This window comes from Lissotriton helveticus, chromosome 2_2 (genome assembly GCF_964261635.1).
Source record: "Lissotriton helveticus chromosome 2_2, aLisHel1.1, whole genome shotgun sequence".
Taxonomy (NCBI): domain Eukaryota; kingdom Metazoa; phylum Chordata; class Amphibia; order Caudata; family Salamandridae; genus Lissotriton; species Lissotriton helveticus.
In genome coordinates this window covers 308,248,335-308,260,646 of record NC_136060.1, presented here as the reverse complement: position 1 = coordinate 308,260,646, position 12,312 = coordinate 308,248,335, and the positions used below count along the sequence as shown (strand labels likewise).

The 12,312-nt window shown below is 44.1% G+C and overlaps 1 protein-coding gene across 1 annotated transcript in view; it reads right to left on the bottom strand.

Moving 5' to 3' along the window:
• Positions 1–7,549, bottom strand: part of RAB28 (RAB28, member RAS oncogene family) — a 671,449-nt gene extending 663,900 nt beyond the window's left edge. Inside the window, exon 1 of the mRNA XM_078678464.1 lies at positions 7,343–7,549. Coding sequence (XP_078534590.1) covers positions 7,343–7,417 — 75 coding nt within the window. The 5' untranslated portion in view covers positions 7,418–7,549. The remainder of the gene's footprint in view (positions 1–7,342) is intronic.
• Between the last annotated feature and the right edge of the window lie 4,763 nt (positions 7,550–12,312).

Sequence of the window (12,312 nt, the reverse complement as noted above, 5' to 3'; positions counted from 1 at the left end):
TGCTTGATTGCACATTGAGTTATAAGTCGTGTTAACCGATCTGTATCTGCACTTCCCCCCGAAGGAGCATTGACTGCTTGTCCGATGCTACCTAACTGAGAGTCAGGTAAAGAAGGGGCTTGGCCCAGCTGAGCAGGATCCATAGTACGTCGAGCCCCAGGGCATAGGGAGTAACAGGCCTCAGCCACCATTGGAAGGCTCTGTAACTCCTGCGTTTCCTGTAGCCCACTGAAAGGGCTTCTGACACACCCACTCACTTAACGACCATGAACAGTGATGTTCAGGGTAGGTTCTCTAGCACAATGTTTGGACTGACAATCTTAAACAATGGATAGAAATGTATTATTTGTCTAAAATAGTCTGTAACATAAGTGTTAATACAAATATGGTAAAATTATTATCAAACATGAGCAACCGTACCATTCATTTTCATTGGACCTTATCAAACAAATAATCACCCAGGTTGTAGTAGTAAAACAAGCTTACTAATGCAAGAGTTAATTTGGAAATAAATGATTAAAGTTCTACAAAAGTGGGATGATGAGTAAACTAATAATTTGTAAGTAAATGTAACTTTTGCCCAGTCTATTCTTTAGAAAAATTATCAATTATTAATTTATACCTACCACCAATTAAATTATAAATCAGTATTACTCAGTCGAGGCTGTGCATCAATCTGAAGAAAAAGCTTTCCACTTGCCACCTCGGTCCCTCCATCCTGCCTGGGTGCCCACGGAGTGCGTTTACTTGCAACCAGCACAGAAACCTGCTCAAGGTCAACCAGAACCGAAGAACCGACCACAAGAATTGCTGCTCAAGATATTGTTGCTCAACAAGCAGTGGGGTATTGCTACTCTGGTTGAATAGGTCACGCACCCTCTGGAATCAGTGGACACCACACAGTTTCGGGGGGGCTTGTAAATCACACAGACTCTCTTTGTGTAGCCATGTTTTTTATCCTACCATCCAAAGGCTTGACTGGAGGCAGAGGTGACCGCACTGCACACAGCCTCAAAAGACAGGCCATTTTTGCTGACGAATGATATCCTTGTTGAACAACAAAAATCCTCCACCCAGGGGAAGTGTTGCTCACAAGAGTTTTCAGGTTGTTCCCCTAGTAACAAATGCGTCCCATTACTATGCTTTCTGCTTTTATGCAACACTAGACCTCTACTTCTTGGAATTCTTTTAAAAGTTCTTATATAAACTGCTCTAATTGCAGATATGAAACTGTTCTTATGTGAATCGTTGTGTCAATTTGATTGTATGTAATTTGCCTTGAGCAAAATGCAACTGTTCTTTTGTAAGCTACTCTAGTGTCATTATGAGTAACTTCATGAGAAACTGTCTTTTTGCAAACTGCTATTTGCATATTGAAGATGTTCCTATGCAATGAGCTCAGCTAAATAAATGAACAAATCAATAAATATACAATTATTAACAGCTGGGCTGAGTCACAGCATTTTGACACAGCAAACAAATTAGGACATATTGTATTTAGTTCACAAACAAAAAAATGCCAAAATTGAAATTTTAATGGCTTGGACCTTTTTAAAATGTACTTTTGTTTCTAATAGATGAAGTGATATGCTAGACTCTAGCAAATTAACATTCTCCGATTTGCTTTAATGCATGCTGTCTTTTTGTCGTGGCATAACAGTGCTTTAATTGAGGCAACCAGTTGCCCCTTCCATTTGCTGAACTTGCGCTCCTCCCACAAATCAAGATAATGATACCAACTTACTTTTAAGCCCCAGTATCAAATTCCTACACATTTATAAAGCATTTAAAAAAAATATATTTAGCTTTTTTATCTATATATTTTTTATTCAACTGCTAATATTATTTCATTTTATAAATAGTCACGTACACCATGAGTAGGCACTGTGGACCCTCAGGGATCCACAGACCACAGGCTAAGAACCACAGCACTAGACCATGCCCTGAGTGGGGGGGGAGGAGTATGTAAAATCAAAATACTATGCTGTGATGAGCCACCCGGCCGTTACAATACATTGTTTGCATGCACCACTCTGGGCCGGACCAGGGAGTATTTAATAAATTATGATATCAGCACAAGTGGCTGACGGCACGGACAGAGTATCTGTGCAGTTGTACTCTGGAGTGCTCCGACTGAATCTAAAGGCCGCTATATCCTTGCATTGCCGCGGCGCGTTGCAAGCGTGCCCAGAGACCCCACACCTATCCCTCTAAAGAATTGGTGGTACCACATTGGCGACGAGGCGGGATATAACCCTGTGTGCTACCACATGGCGGGAGCGTGGAGTGCTGAGAGGTGTGAAGTGGGGCGGCTATGCCGGATTCACCGGAGAGCACAGTGGCGGCGGGAGCAGCCGGAGGGCGACCAAGCATCTGTGGCCACTCAAGAAACGGATGCGACAGTGAAGAGGTCGCTGATGCTGCTTATGGGTGGTGACGAATTGTACGAGCTATTTCCGGACCTGCCAGATACTGGAGGTAGTGGGGACTATGACAAGGCGGCGCAGGCCCTCAACCGTTACTTTGACCCCCAAGTGAATCCCGATTATGAACACTTCAAATTGCGCCAGGCTAAACAGCGAGGGGGAGGAGTCGATTGACATGTATTAAGCGAGATTGAGAAAGTTGGCCAGCACTTGCACTGTGGCTGATCGGGTGTTCGAGACCCGAGCCCAGCTAATAGCCGGGTGCAAGTCGTCGGAACTGCGCAAGCTCATTCTCCGTCAACCGTGGATTACGCTGGAGGAAATGCTTATCCTGGTAAGGTCACAAGAGATGGCGGATGCGCGCACAGGTGAAATGGAAATGGCGCTTGCAAAGAAACCCACTGGGAGTCAGGCGGGGTTCCCTAATCCGATCAAGGAAAAACGGATTGAGGCATTGAAGAAGTCGTAAGGTTGAGGGACTAATCAAGTGGTTCCTGAGTGGGAATGAGCGGAGAACGACTGAGGAGAAAGAGTCCCGCGGCTCTCAGAGAACGCACGATTGAGCTGGCCCACCAAGGAATCGAGAAAACCAAGGCATGACTGCGCACCAAGGTGTGGATCCCGGGCCTCGATCGAGTGGTGGAGGACAAGGTCAGGAGGTGTCATGCTTGCATCATAACGGGGCTGTTCCGCCAGACAATCCCATTATCACCGAAAGGCCCAGCTTGTCGCCGTGGGAACGGATGAGTCTGGATTTTGGGAGTTTCCCCGATGGCCGTCAAATAGCTGTGAGGGTCGATAGTCATTCGAAGTACCCTGTTGTCGAATTGGTGGCATCAACAGCTTTTGAATGTTTTCAACCGGCGCTCGAAAAGACATTTGAACTGCTAGGGCTGCTGGAGGAAGTGCGCACTGACAATGGGCCGCCATTCCAAGGGCAGGAGTTTCAGGAACAACACCACAGTGGCCACTAACCGATGGAGATGTGGAAAGGTTCATGCGCACATTGAATAAGGCCCTCCGGATTGGAGTGGCCCAAGGCGTCCACTTGGAAACGTGGCTACACCAATTCCTGAGTGCATACAGACAAACACCACACTGCACGACCAAGTGCGCACCCCATGACCTTCTACTAAAAAGAACAGTGAGAGATGGAATACCCAACAGTGAGGCATGGACTATAGACTGTGATAGATGTGGAAGAGTCCCAGGCCCGCCGCAAGAACAACAATGACCGGGCCAGCAAAAAGAGGGGCGCCCCACAAACCGACATCCAGTTTGGGGACTATGTAGTAGGGAATGACAGGTATCCGGGGTCCAAGTTTTGCTTGTTTCCGGTCCAGGGAGGACCTGGCTTGGCAATTCGGGCTGGACTGTTCCCATAAGGAACAGGGTCAAGTCTGATCTGCATATGGTTGGGTCCAAACTGGGGTGGTGTAGTGGGCAAAAAAATGATGGATTAAACCCAGATCCTTGTGACTGGGAGTGAATGTTTGCATTGTCCAGCATTCCATCCATTAATTGTTTCTTTTGTATTGGAAAAGAGATGGCACAACTTTAGGGTCCCGACTAGGTCAATTAAGGGGATGCAAGCTCTAGCGCTTGACATTGAAGATAGAAGGTTACAGCGTATTTAGTGGGTGGATGGAAGGACCAATTCGGAACTCAGAAAAAAGTTATAAATCTCAATATTGCTATCAATTGATTCAGATTGCTGGGTTCAGCTCCGCTTTGTCTCCATAAGATACCTGGCCTTCATGCCCAACAGGTCCTAGACAATATCAAGGTCCAGTTGTGGGCAACCCTAAGCACATGGGGAGGGGGGGCAGTACCAAAGGGGGTGCACAGGTCTATTGTAGGTAATGATCCTTCCCTTGGGCTACATTAAATGTAGATGGTGATGGTATCCAGTCCTTCTTACAAGCTCCTTCACTCACAGAACTGAGCAGTTGAGCTCCTCTTCTAAACAGCTTCATCTGTAGGGGCCACTCCAGTACTCCTTTCCACAGAAAGCAAATGTGTATCTCAAGGCATGCTAGGTAGAAAGTCTAATAAGATGCATGACTACTGCTTCAGTTTCCAATCTCAGAGTGGAACTAGCTATCAAGATATTAGCCCTGGAGTACAGATATGTTCTAAACCACCACTGATATGGAGACACCTCTAGTGCTCAAAGATAAATCCTGGAGCCTGTAGGATGAAAAATTAGTCCCTGTGCACTACATGCCCACTTACAGCATGAACAGGGGATGTCGTGTAGAGATCTGAAAGGAGGAGCTTCCTGGACTGATTGGATCAGTTCAGGAGCAGAAGTGGATTCTTGCCAGACGAATAAGCTCTCACGTGATTACAGAATCAATGCCTTAGTATAGGGATATTAGATTAGGAATGGGGGATCTAGTCCTTATGAATGCTGAGATCAGTTAGTGCCTCTAGAGTCAGTGGTAGAAACATGCTGACAACCTTTGCATTACACAGATTCTGGACCAGACTATTTTTAATCCCGCAACAGGATGGTATCAATAAAGTCATTGAACCATTCTTCAACCCTCATGCACTTTTCACTTGTTAATGCCAAAGCACTTCACTGACAGGGAGATTTACACATCTTCTCAAAAGCGTTCCAGGGTGAATGCATCGTGCAGACCTTTGGAAGCCACAGTGAGGAGGGTCTTGGTGACGAAGCATGCCACTTTCGTGGGCAAGAACCTACGTTCATTTTAAGGAACACACAACAAGGATTTGATGATTCCATGGGTACCTTCTCTCAGTGTTATAGGAACCTAGCATAGTCTTTGGATTGATGTCCTTGTACGCTGTCTGTTACATTGTGATAGGGAGGACGTACCTGCGGCCTTTCAAATTTGACTACAATGTCTCCTTCCCACACATTTGGAGAGTTAAAACACATAGGACGGCATTACCAGAAGAATAGCAAAAGAGGGCCCTGGATATAAAGGTAACAGCAACAGATGAGTTTTGATTTGCAAGAGCAGCAGAGGAACCAGGAACAAAGGAGCAGCATAACAAGAGGGGTGCGAAAATGCCAGTTCTGGTCAAGTGACTGTACCACAGGGGTGCTACAATGAATTAAGGACCAAACTTTTGGCCTGATTTATACATAGAAATTGTTCCACTGTTCCGCCATGGGGACAGAGTAAATTATTCCGACCCATGACGGAGGGAACGCCCATCAAATTTATAAATGAACGCCAAGCAGGCAGTCATTTATAAAGTTTAGGAAGGAACTGTTGTCAAGGCAGTTCCTGTCAATGCATCTCACTGTTTGGTGCAGGACTGTATCAGCATGAAGTAACCTTGTAAAAAACAGATTTTTATTTGTATTTTTAAAAGAAAATCCTGTTTCACGCATTATGTGTTTTTTACTGTCCCAACACTGGCAGTGACTGACAGTAACAAATGGCTACACACCCGCCCATCCTGATTGGCTGGTCAGACATGTAGCCATTTCTCAGACGTTCCTTACTCTGTCGGAGAGGTGTGGCTATGGCGGTGACAGAGAAGTCACCGCCGTACCCAAGGCTTTAAGTGGCCCAGATCCTGCCAGTGCTGAGCACCCGCAGTTCTAAAAAGCACGTGCTGAGGCAGGTTTCTATCGGGATCTCCATTTTTGCCCTCACCCTCAGGGTGAAAAAAAACATCTTAACTCTGCGACAGTACCACTGCTCGAAGCCTTTCATGTAACTTCAAAGAGACTCATTTTAGTTCTTTCAGTCTCATCATATCAGAACTGAAGAATTTTCAATATTATATTCAACAAAGCAATTATTGCTTATTTATCTTATGCAACTGACAACTATTGAAAAAGCCAATAGTCCTGGTTTGTTGTAGCTGTGATATTAATTGTTGTATTATATATCTGGATGCAATGACAGAAACAGCAAAATACCAGTCTGGTGGCACACAATGCTAAGCACAGACCTTTAGCTTAGGTGGTTTTAAGCCACGCCCTTAATTACATCAGCCACGCCCCTTTGAGAGACACCACCCCAGTTTTTTCATTCCACTTTAAGCCCTGGCCTCAGCCAAACATACGCTCCGCCCGCATTTAAATCTGTCAGGCGGACTTTCATGTTGGCTTATTGAAACTCAGTCGCTGTTGGGACAGTGCTTTAAATGGGCCGGTACTGTCCGTTACTGAGTACCCGCACTTTTTTATTTTGAGAAGGAGAACACCGGCACTTCGAAGACAGGGGTGATACTTTTAATTGGAGAGTACAGGCACTTCTCAGAAACAAGCAGGTAATCTCTGTTACAGAATAACTGCACTTCTATTTTTACATTTCAGGCACTGAGTATACATACCACCAACATTTAAATTGAGCGCCATATCAGAGAGGTTTCACGATCAGAAGACAAGCATGATAGAGGAGCGTCTTCTCTGCAGAAGTTTAGTTGTTTTCCTATTCCAACTGATCTTTTGAAAGCCACCAGCTTCTTATTGGGAGTTCAGAATGTGTTCACTCTTTTTCTTTCTGTGACAGCTACATTTTTCAACTAGCACCACACAGTTTCAGGTGTTTTCCCTCCCAAACAGCTTTTCACTTACTCTATACTCACCCCTTATTTCAACATATTAATGTAAAAACAATAAACAGTTATCGTACCACTACCAAATAAAGGTGCAGAAAATTTCCTCCTGCATAATTGTCTCCAGCCGCTTGCCCACAGGCGGCAAAGCTTACTCCCTTCAGTCCCCAAATCACGTACATGATACCAATTTCCTATAACCTGATTCACAACAAGCAGCGGTAATATGTTTTTTGTGATTTCATCAGAAGTGCCCATGTCTGAACGTGAATACTTTGCCCCTGTATCTTCAGCGAGCATCCAAGATACACTACCACCATCCCCAAGCCCAGCCAGGGTGCTGCTTAAAAAGATGGGGTTCTCACCTTTCCAGAAGCCCCGTCCCCTAGAAGGACGATCTTCAGCTGGTGGTCATGGCTCTCCTCCTCCGAATCGGACATGACTCAGGCACCTGGTAGCTGTCGCTGTCACAAGGGGTAGCGGTGACGGCTTCGGGACACACGGATAGGATCTACAGGGCCAGCGCTAAGCAACCGGACGCCATCTTCCAGCTACTGTCACTCAGACAGGGCGATACCATTGCTCGTTATAGCAGGGAGGAGGAGCTAGTACGGAAGTTTCCTACCGTCACATTACAGAGCTACAAACCGATCTCTGCATTAAAAATATAGAAAAACAAACATTTATTTACTCTACGCTGTAATTTTGCCTCGTGCTATAAAAGGTGCCCAGAACTTGCCAAATAACTTCAAGCAACCCCCTTCTTTGTAATGGTTCGGTCTAATCGTGACGCCCTTTGGTAAGTACGAATGAGGTGAGAGGTCGTCTGAAGTAGAAGTGGCGAGAGCGGGAAGCAGTTCGGTTCTAGATAGGAGTGGCGCAGTAATTGCTCGGGAAGGCAATAAGTAGGGGAAAAACGCCAGAGTTGCCCGGGGACTGGAGCGGGTGTAGACAATGCAGGTGTTGGGGATACCCAAGACGGCTATGAGAGGGAGGTGAGGTTGAGTGGGGGAGGGTAAGAGACAAGGATAGGAAGCAAGGTGGTTAAAGCGTGGTAGAGAGAAAGCTAGATTTAAGTTGGCGACAGGACTCCCACGGTTGTAACCAGCATTTGTAGAACGCATAATAGTGAATTTCGTAAGTCCGATCAGCTAGTGTTACTTCCTTCAAAGTATTAGCTTTTTCTGTAGTTTTTTTCTTGCATCGTGTTAATCTTAACTGCCAACTGGGTCGTATTGGTCGGTGTCTGTGTGAGCTCAGGTTGTGGGTGGTTGGTTGTTCTCGCCTGAAACAGTGCATGCGCTTTTGCTTATGAGGCGTTGTTTTCTTGGAGGGCTTAGGTCTCGCTAGTTGCTTAGCATTGTTTGGCTTAATCGTGGTGCAGTGCAACATCGCCCACCTTTTCACGTCACAGATACTTAACAGATATATGACAGGAATGTGCACTTACCACATGTTTCTTGTATGGTTTAGGAAATTATTGTAAGTGTTGTAATTGACAGAATTATTAAAGTATGCATTCACTGTAGGGTTAGAGAATTTACTCACATTGCAGGTTTATTATTATTATTATTAAAGTTCTTATATATAGCCCGTAGCTACCTGTAAGATTTCCCAGTGCTTGAGGACCGGTGACAGTCAGTGGTCGAAGGGGGGGGGGGGGGAGTAGGGGGACTGTGGGCAGAGAATCAGAGGGCGGGAATAACCCAATAATTGGTTCAGTGGGTGGAGCCAGAGGTGTAGCCAGAATGCACAACATCTCAATTTTTAGTATTTGTTTGGCATTTCACTGCCCAGTTTAATCAACCAATGAATACACATGATTATTTAAGGTCATAATGAGTTATTGACACTAAAACACATTCACAAAGTGGGATATGCTTCTAATCACAGAATGTCCCAAATACGATAAAATGTGGAAGCCGCCGAGCCATCGAGTTTGTCATCAGCACTTCTCTCTTTTTCCACAACAGCAGTTCAAACATGAATGGCAAAATATCCTAGTTTGCAAATGTTTTCTATATAATTATGGCTTTGCCATATTTGCCTTATAATTAGGGCTCCCGGTTTTATGGAATTTATTTGGAGTAGGGGGACTGTGGGCAGAGAATCAGAGGGCGGGAATAACCCAATAATTGGTTCAGTGGGTGGAGCCAGAGGTGTAGCCAGAATGCACAACATCTCAATTTTTAGTATTTGTTTGGCATTTCACTGCCCAGTTTAATCAACCAATGAATACACATGATTATTTAAGGTCATAATGAGTTATTGACACTAAAACACATTCACAAAGTGGGATATGCTTCTAATCACAGAATGTCCCAAATACGATAAAATGTGGAAGCCGCCGAGCCATCGAGTTTGTCATCAGCACTTCTCTCTTTTTCCACAACAGCAGTTCAAACATGAATGGCAAAATATCCTAGTTTGCAAATGTTTTCTATATAATTATGGCTTTGCCATATTTGCCTTATAATTAGGGCTCCCGGTTTTATGGAATTTATTTTTTCTGCATTTCCGTCTGTATTTATCCATATTTATTTTTTGCTAATTTTGTCTGTATTTATCCATTTCTATTTTGTGTTTTTTGTATAAATGAAGCTGCCATGGGTATTTTTCCACATTTATTTGACTGATAAATGTACATTTGCATTTGAATATCCAAACGTTTTCAGCAGTATACAGTGCAATATTGTTATCTGAAAACACTTGCATTGCAGAATAGCATAAATAACTGTATATCTGCACTTAATTAAGCTTTAATTAGGAAATGTATTGTCTTTTTTCATCTCCCCTACCTCTCAATCTGTACACCTACTGACCTAGCACTCATGATTGACAGTAGAAAAAAACATCCAAAGCAGACATATTTTCCGTATTTTGCTGTATTTAAAAATAAATAGAGCGGAAAAAAATAATTTTATGTCTGTATTTATCTGTAAAAATCAGTAAAAACGGAAAACTGGGAGCCCTACTTATAATGCGAGACCTGCTGCATGATCTGACCATTTAAACTAATAAATTGTTTATAGTTCAAACGTATCAAAAGTTGATAAAACATGTGACTTGTTTTTCTGCAGAGTGGATGGCTGATTGCAAAGGTTGACCGATTACCTTTCTCACTGTTGCATTTGTATGTTACACTGGTACTACGAAGGGAAAATCTTTCCAGAGCCTGTTAGCATGTTGTACACATGTCAAAATAATAAAATATCAGAATATATACTGCATTACGCTGCAGCTTTTTTTTTTTTTTGCATAATGTAGTCAACCATGCGGCATAATTTTGTCCTCCTTTGCTGCATAATTAATTCCAGTGGCCCCATAGCCAGCATCACATGTTAAAAGTGCTTGTGAATGAAGCTGAGAGACTCTGAAGTTTGCAAAATTAGTTTGGTGTGCGTGCAAATCCTGCATTGCCAATCCCTGGTGAGTTGCAGCTACTACTTCGGAAACAAGGTCAATGGAGGTACCTATGGGTGAGGCAGACTGGCCTTAGCACTGGTGGTGCCCTGTGCATGAATGTTTGTTATTGCCCCCCCAATGACCACCTTTTGCCATGGATTCCCTCACTACCACCCTTTAACAGTGCCCCTTAAGTCTCCATAACCACGCTCTCTCTCAGATGCATTTAATTTGATTTACAGCGCCACTGTAGGGTGTCAGAACACTTTACATCACACACTACTCAGAGACACTAAATATGTGTGTAAATCCCTGTATAGATAATGTACATAAGACTAAGGACTACAAGGTGTAGGAGTCACATGACAACCATACTAGTAGGCCGTATAGTTAAAAAGTGATTGGTCTGGAGAAACACAAACTCAGAATTTAAAACTTAATACCATGGTTAGGGGTTCTCTTTAATAATCAGAATTGATTTCTGTGCAAAAGAACACTTTTTGCAACATTAGTAAAATCAAAGATGGAGGGAAAAAACATAAAGCTCTAATTTATAACTTGCCGTTTGTTTGCTGCACTTAGATGAAAGTTAATAGCTCACTGTTCTATGTTAGGATTTTAACTTATAAACTGCAAGTAACAAAAGGATCTCTCTGACAAAAGCAGTAGCCCAGTGACCTATTTACATTATGTACATTTTGTGATCTGCGTGGTACATGTTCTTTGCAGGCAGCACATTAACCCTATGAGCTACCTTTCCATGAATCAAAACTTCCACTGGACAAAATTATCTCTCTCTCTAGGAAGACCATTAAACACCAGAGTTATCATGACATTTTTATTGTTGCTGAAAATTGCCGGAGGCCAGGAAGGAAGCAGCAAGCGCTTTTAAAACCTTAATATACTTGCAAACATAATGCCTCCACCCAAAGACAGCACCCGGTGCGGTTACACCGGTTGCACTGCCCTAGAGCTGGCCCTTCTCAAGGATCCTGTGACCACAGTGACAGATTCCCTGTTGTTCTAGGCTTGCCACTGCTAGGGTCCACCTGCTGGTGCCAGAACCACAGAATGAACACGGGCATCCACAAGTCCATTCTGGACCTAAAGCACCTTCTACACATCAACTCTCCTCCAATCTCTGGCTCTTGCAGAACGTGACCCACATCCCCGTCACGAAGACCCTTCATTCCCTCCCTACCACTTTCCCTGAGACACCTGCAGCCCCGCAAGCAACCCTGCCACCTCTTGGAGGAGGACATTCTTGCTCTCCTCCATACCTACAAGCCCACTCCTGGCACGCTTAATCCCTCAGAACTCTCGGAGGAAGAAGTGGCTGACCTCCTCAGTGGTTACAACTCTGCCTTGATCACACATGCCACTCAGACCTGAGGGTAGTACTCCCTATTGACACGGTTGCCTCTAACCCTAACAGATCTGCTACCCTCTGGATCAGAGGGGTGGTAAATAGCAACCTTGCTAGAGTTCCCATCTCTACTTCTACACTTGACGCTCACTCTGGCCCCTCCCTAGTCGGCATCCTAATAAACTGCCGGTCAGCTGTAAAACATGCATTTGATGTCACCGACCTCATCCTGAGACATAAATCAGACCTAGCGATCTTGACTCAAGGAATCTTCATCGCCCTACCTAGACCTCTTATTCCCACCCAATTATAGCATTGTACGGATGGACAGGCACTCAAAGAAACAAGCATTGGCATAGCCAAATGGTCTCGCCTTTGAGACCTTATAAGTATTTAGTTATACAGTACTATATCCTTGGTGCAACAACATCAACTGTTGCATGGCTAAACACTTATAAGGTCCCAAAGGCGAGACCTATTGGCTATGCCAATGCTTGTTTATTAGGTTGTTGCTGTCATTTCCACGATGCCCGCGCAATGCCTGGGAGAGGGCCAGTTGTCTAG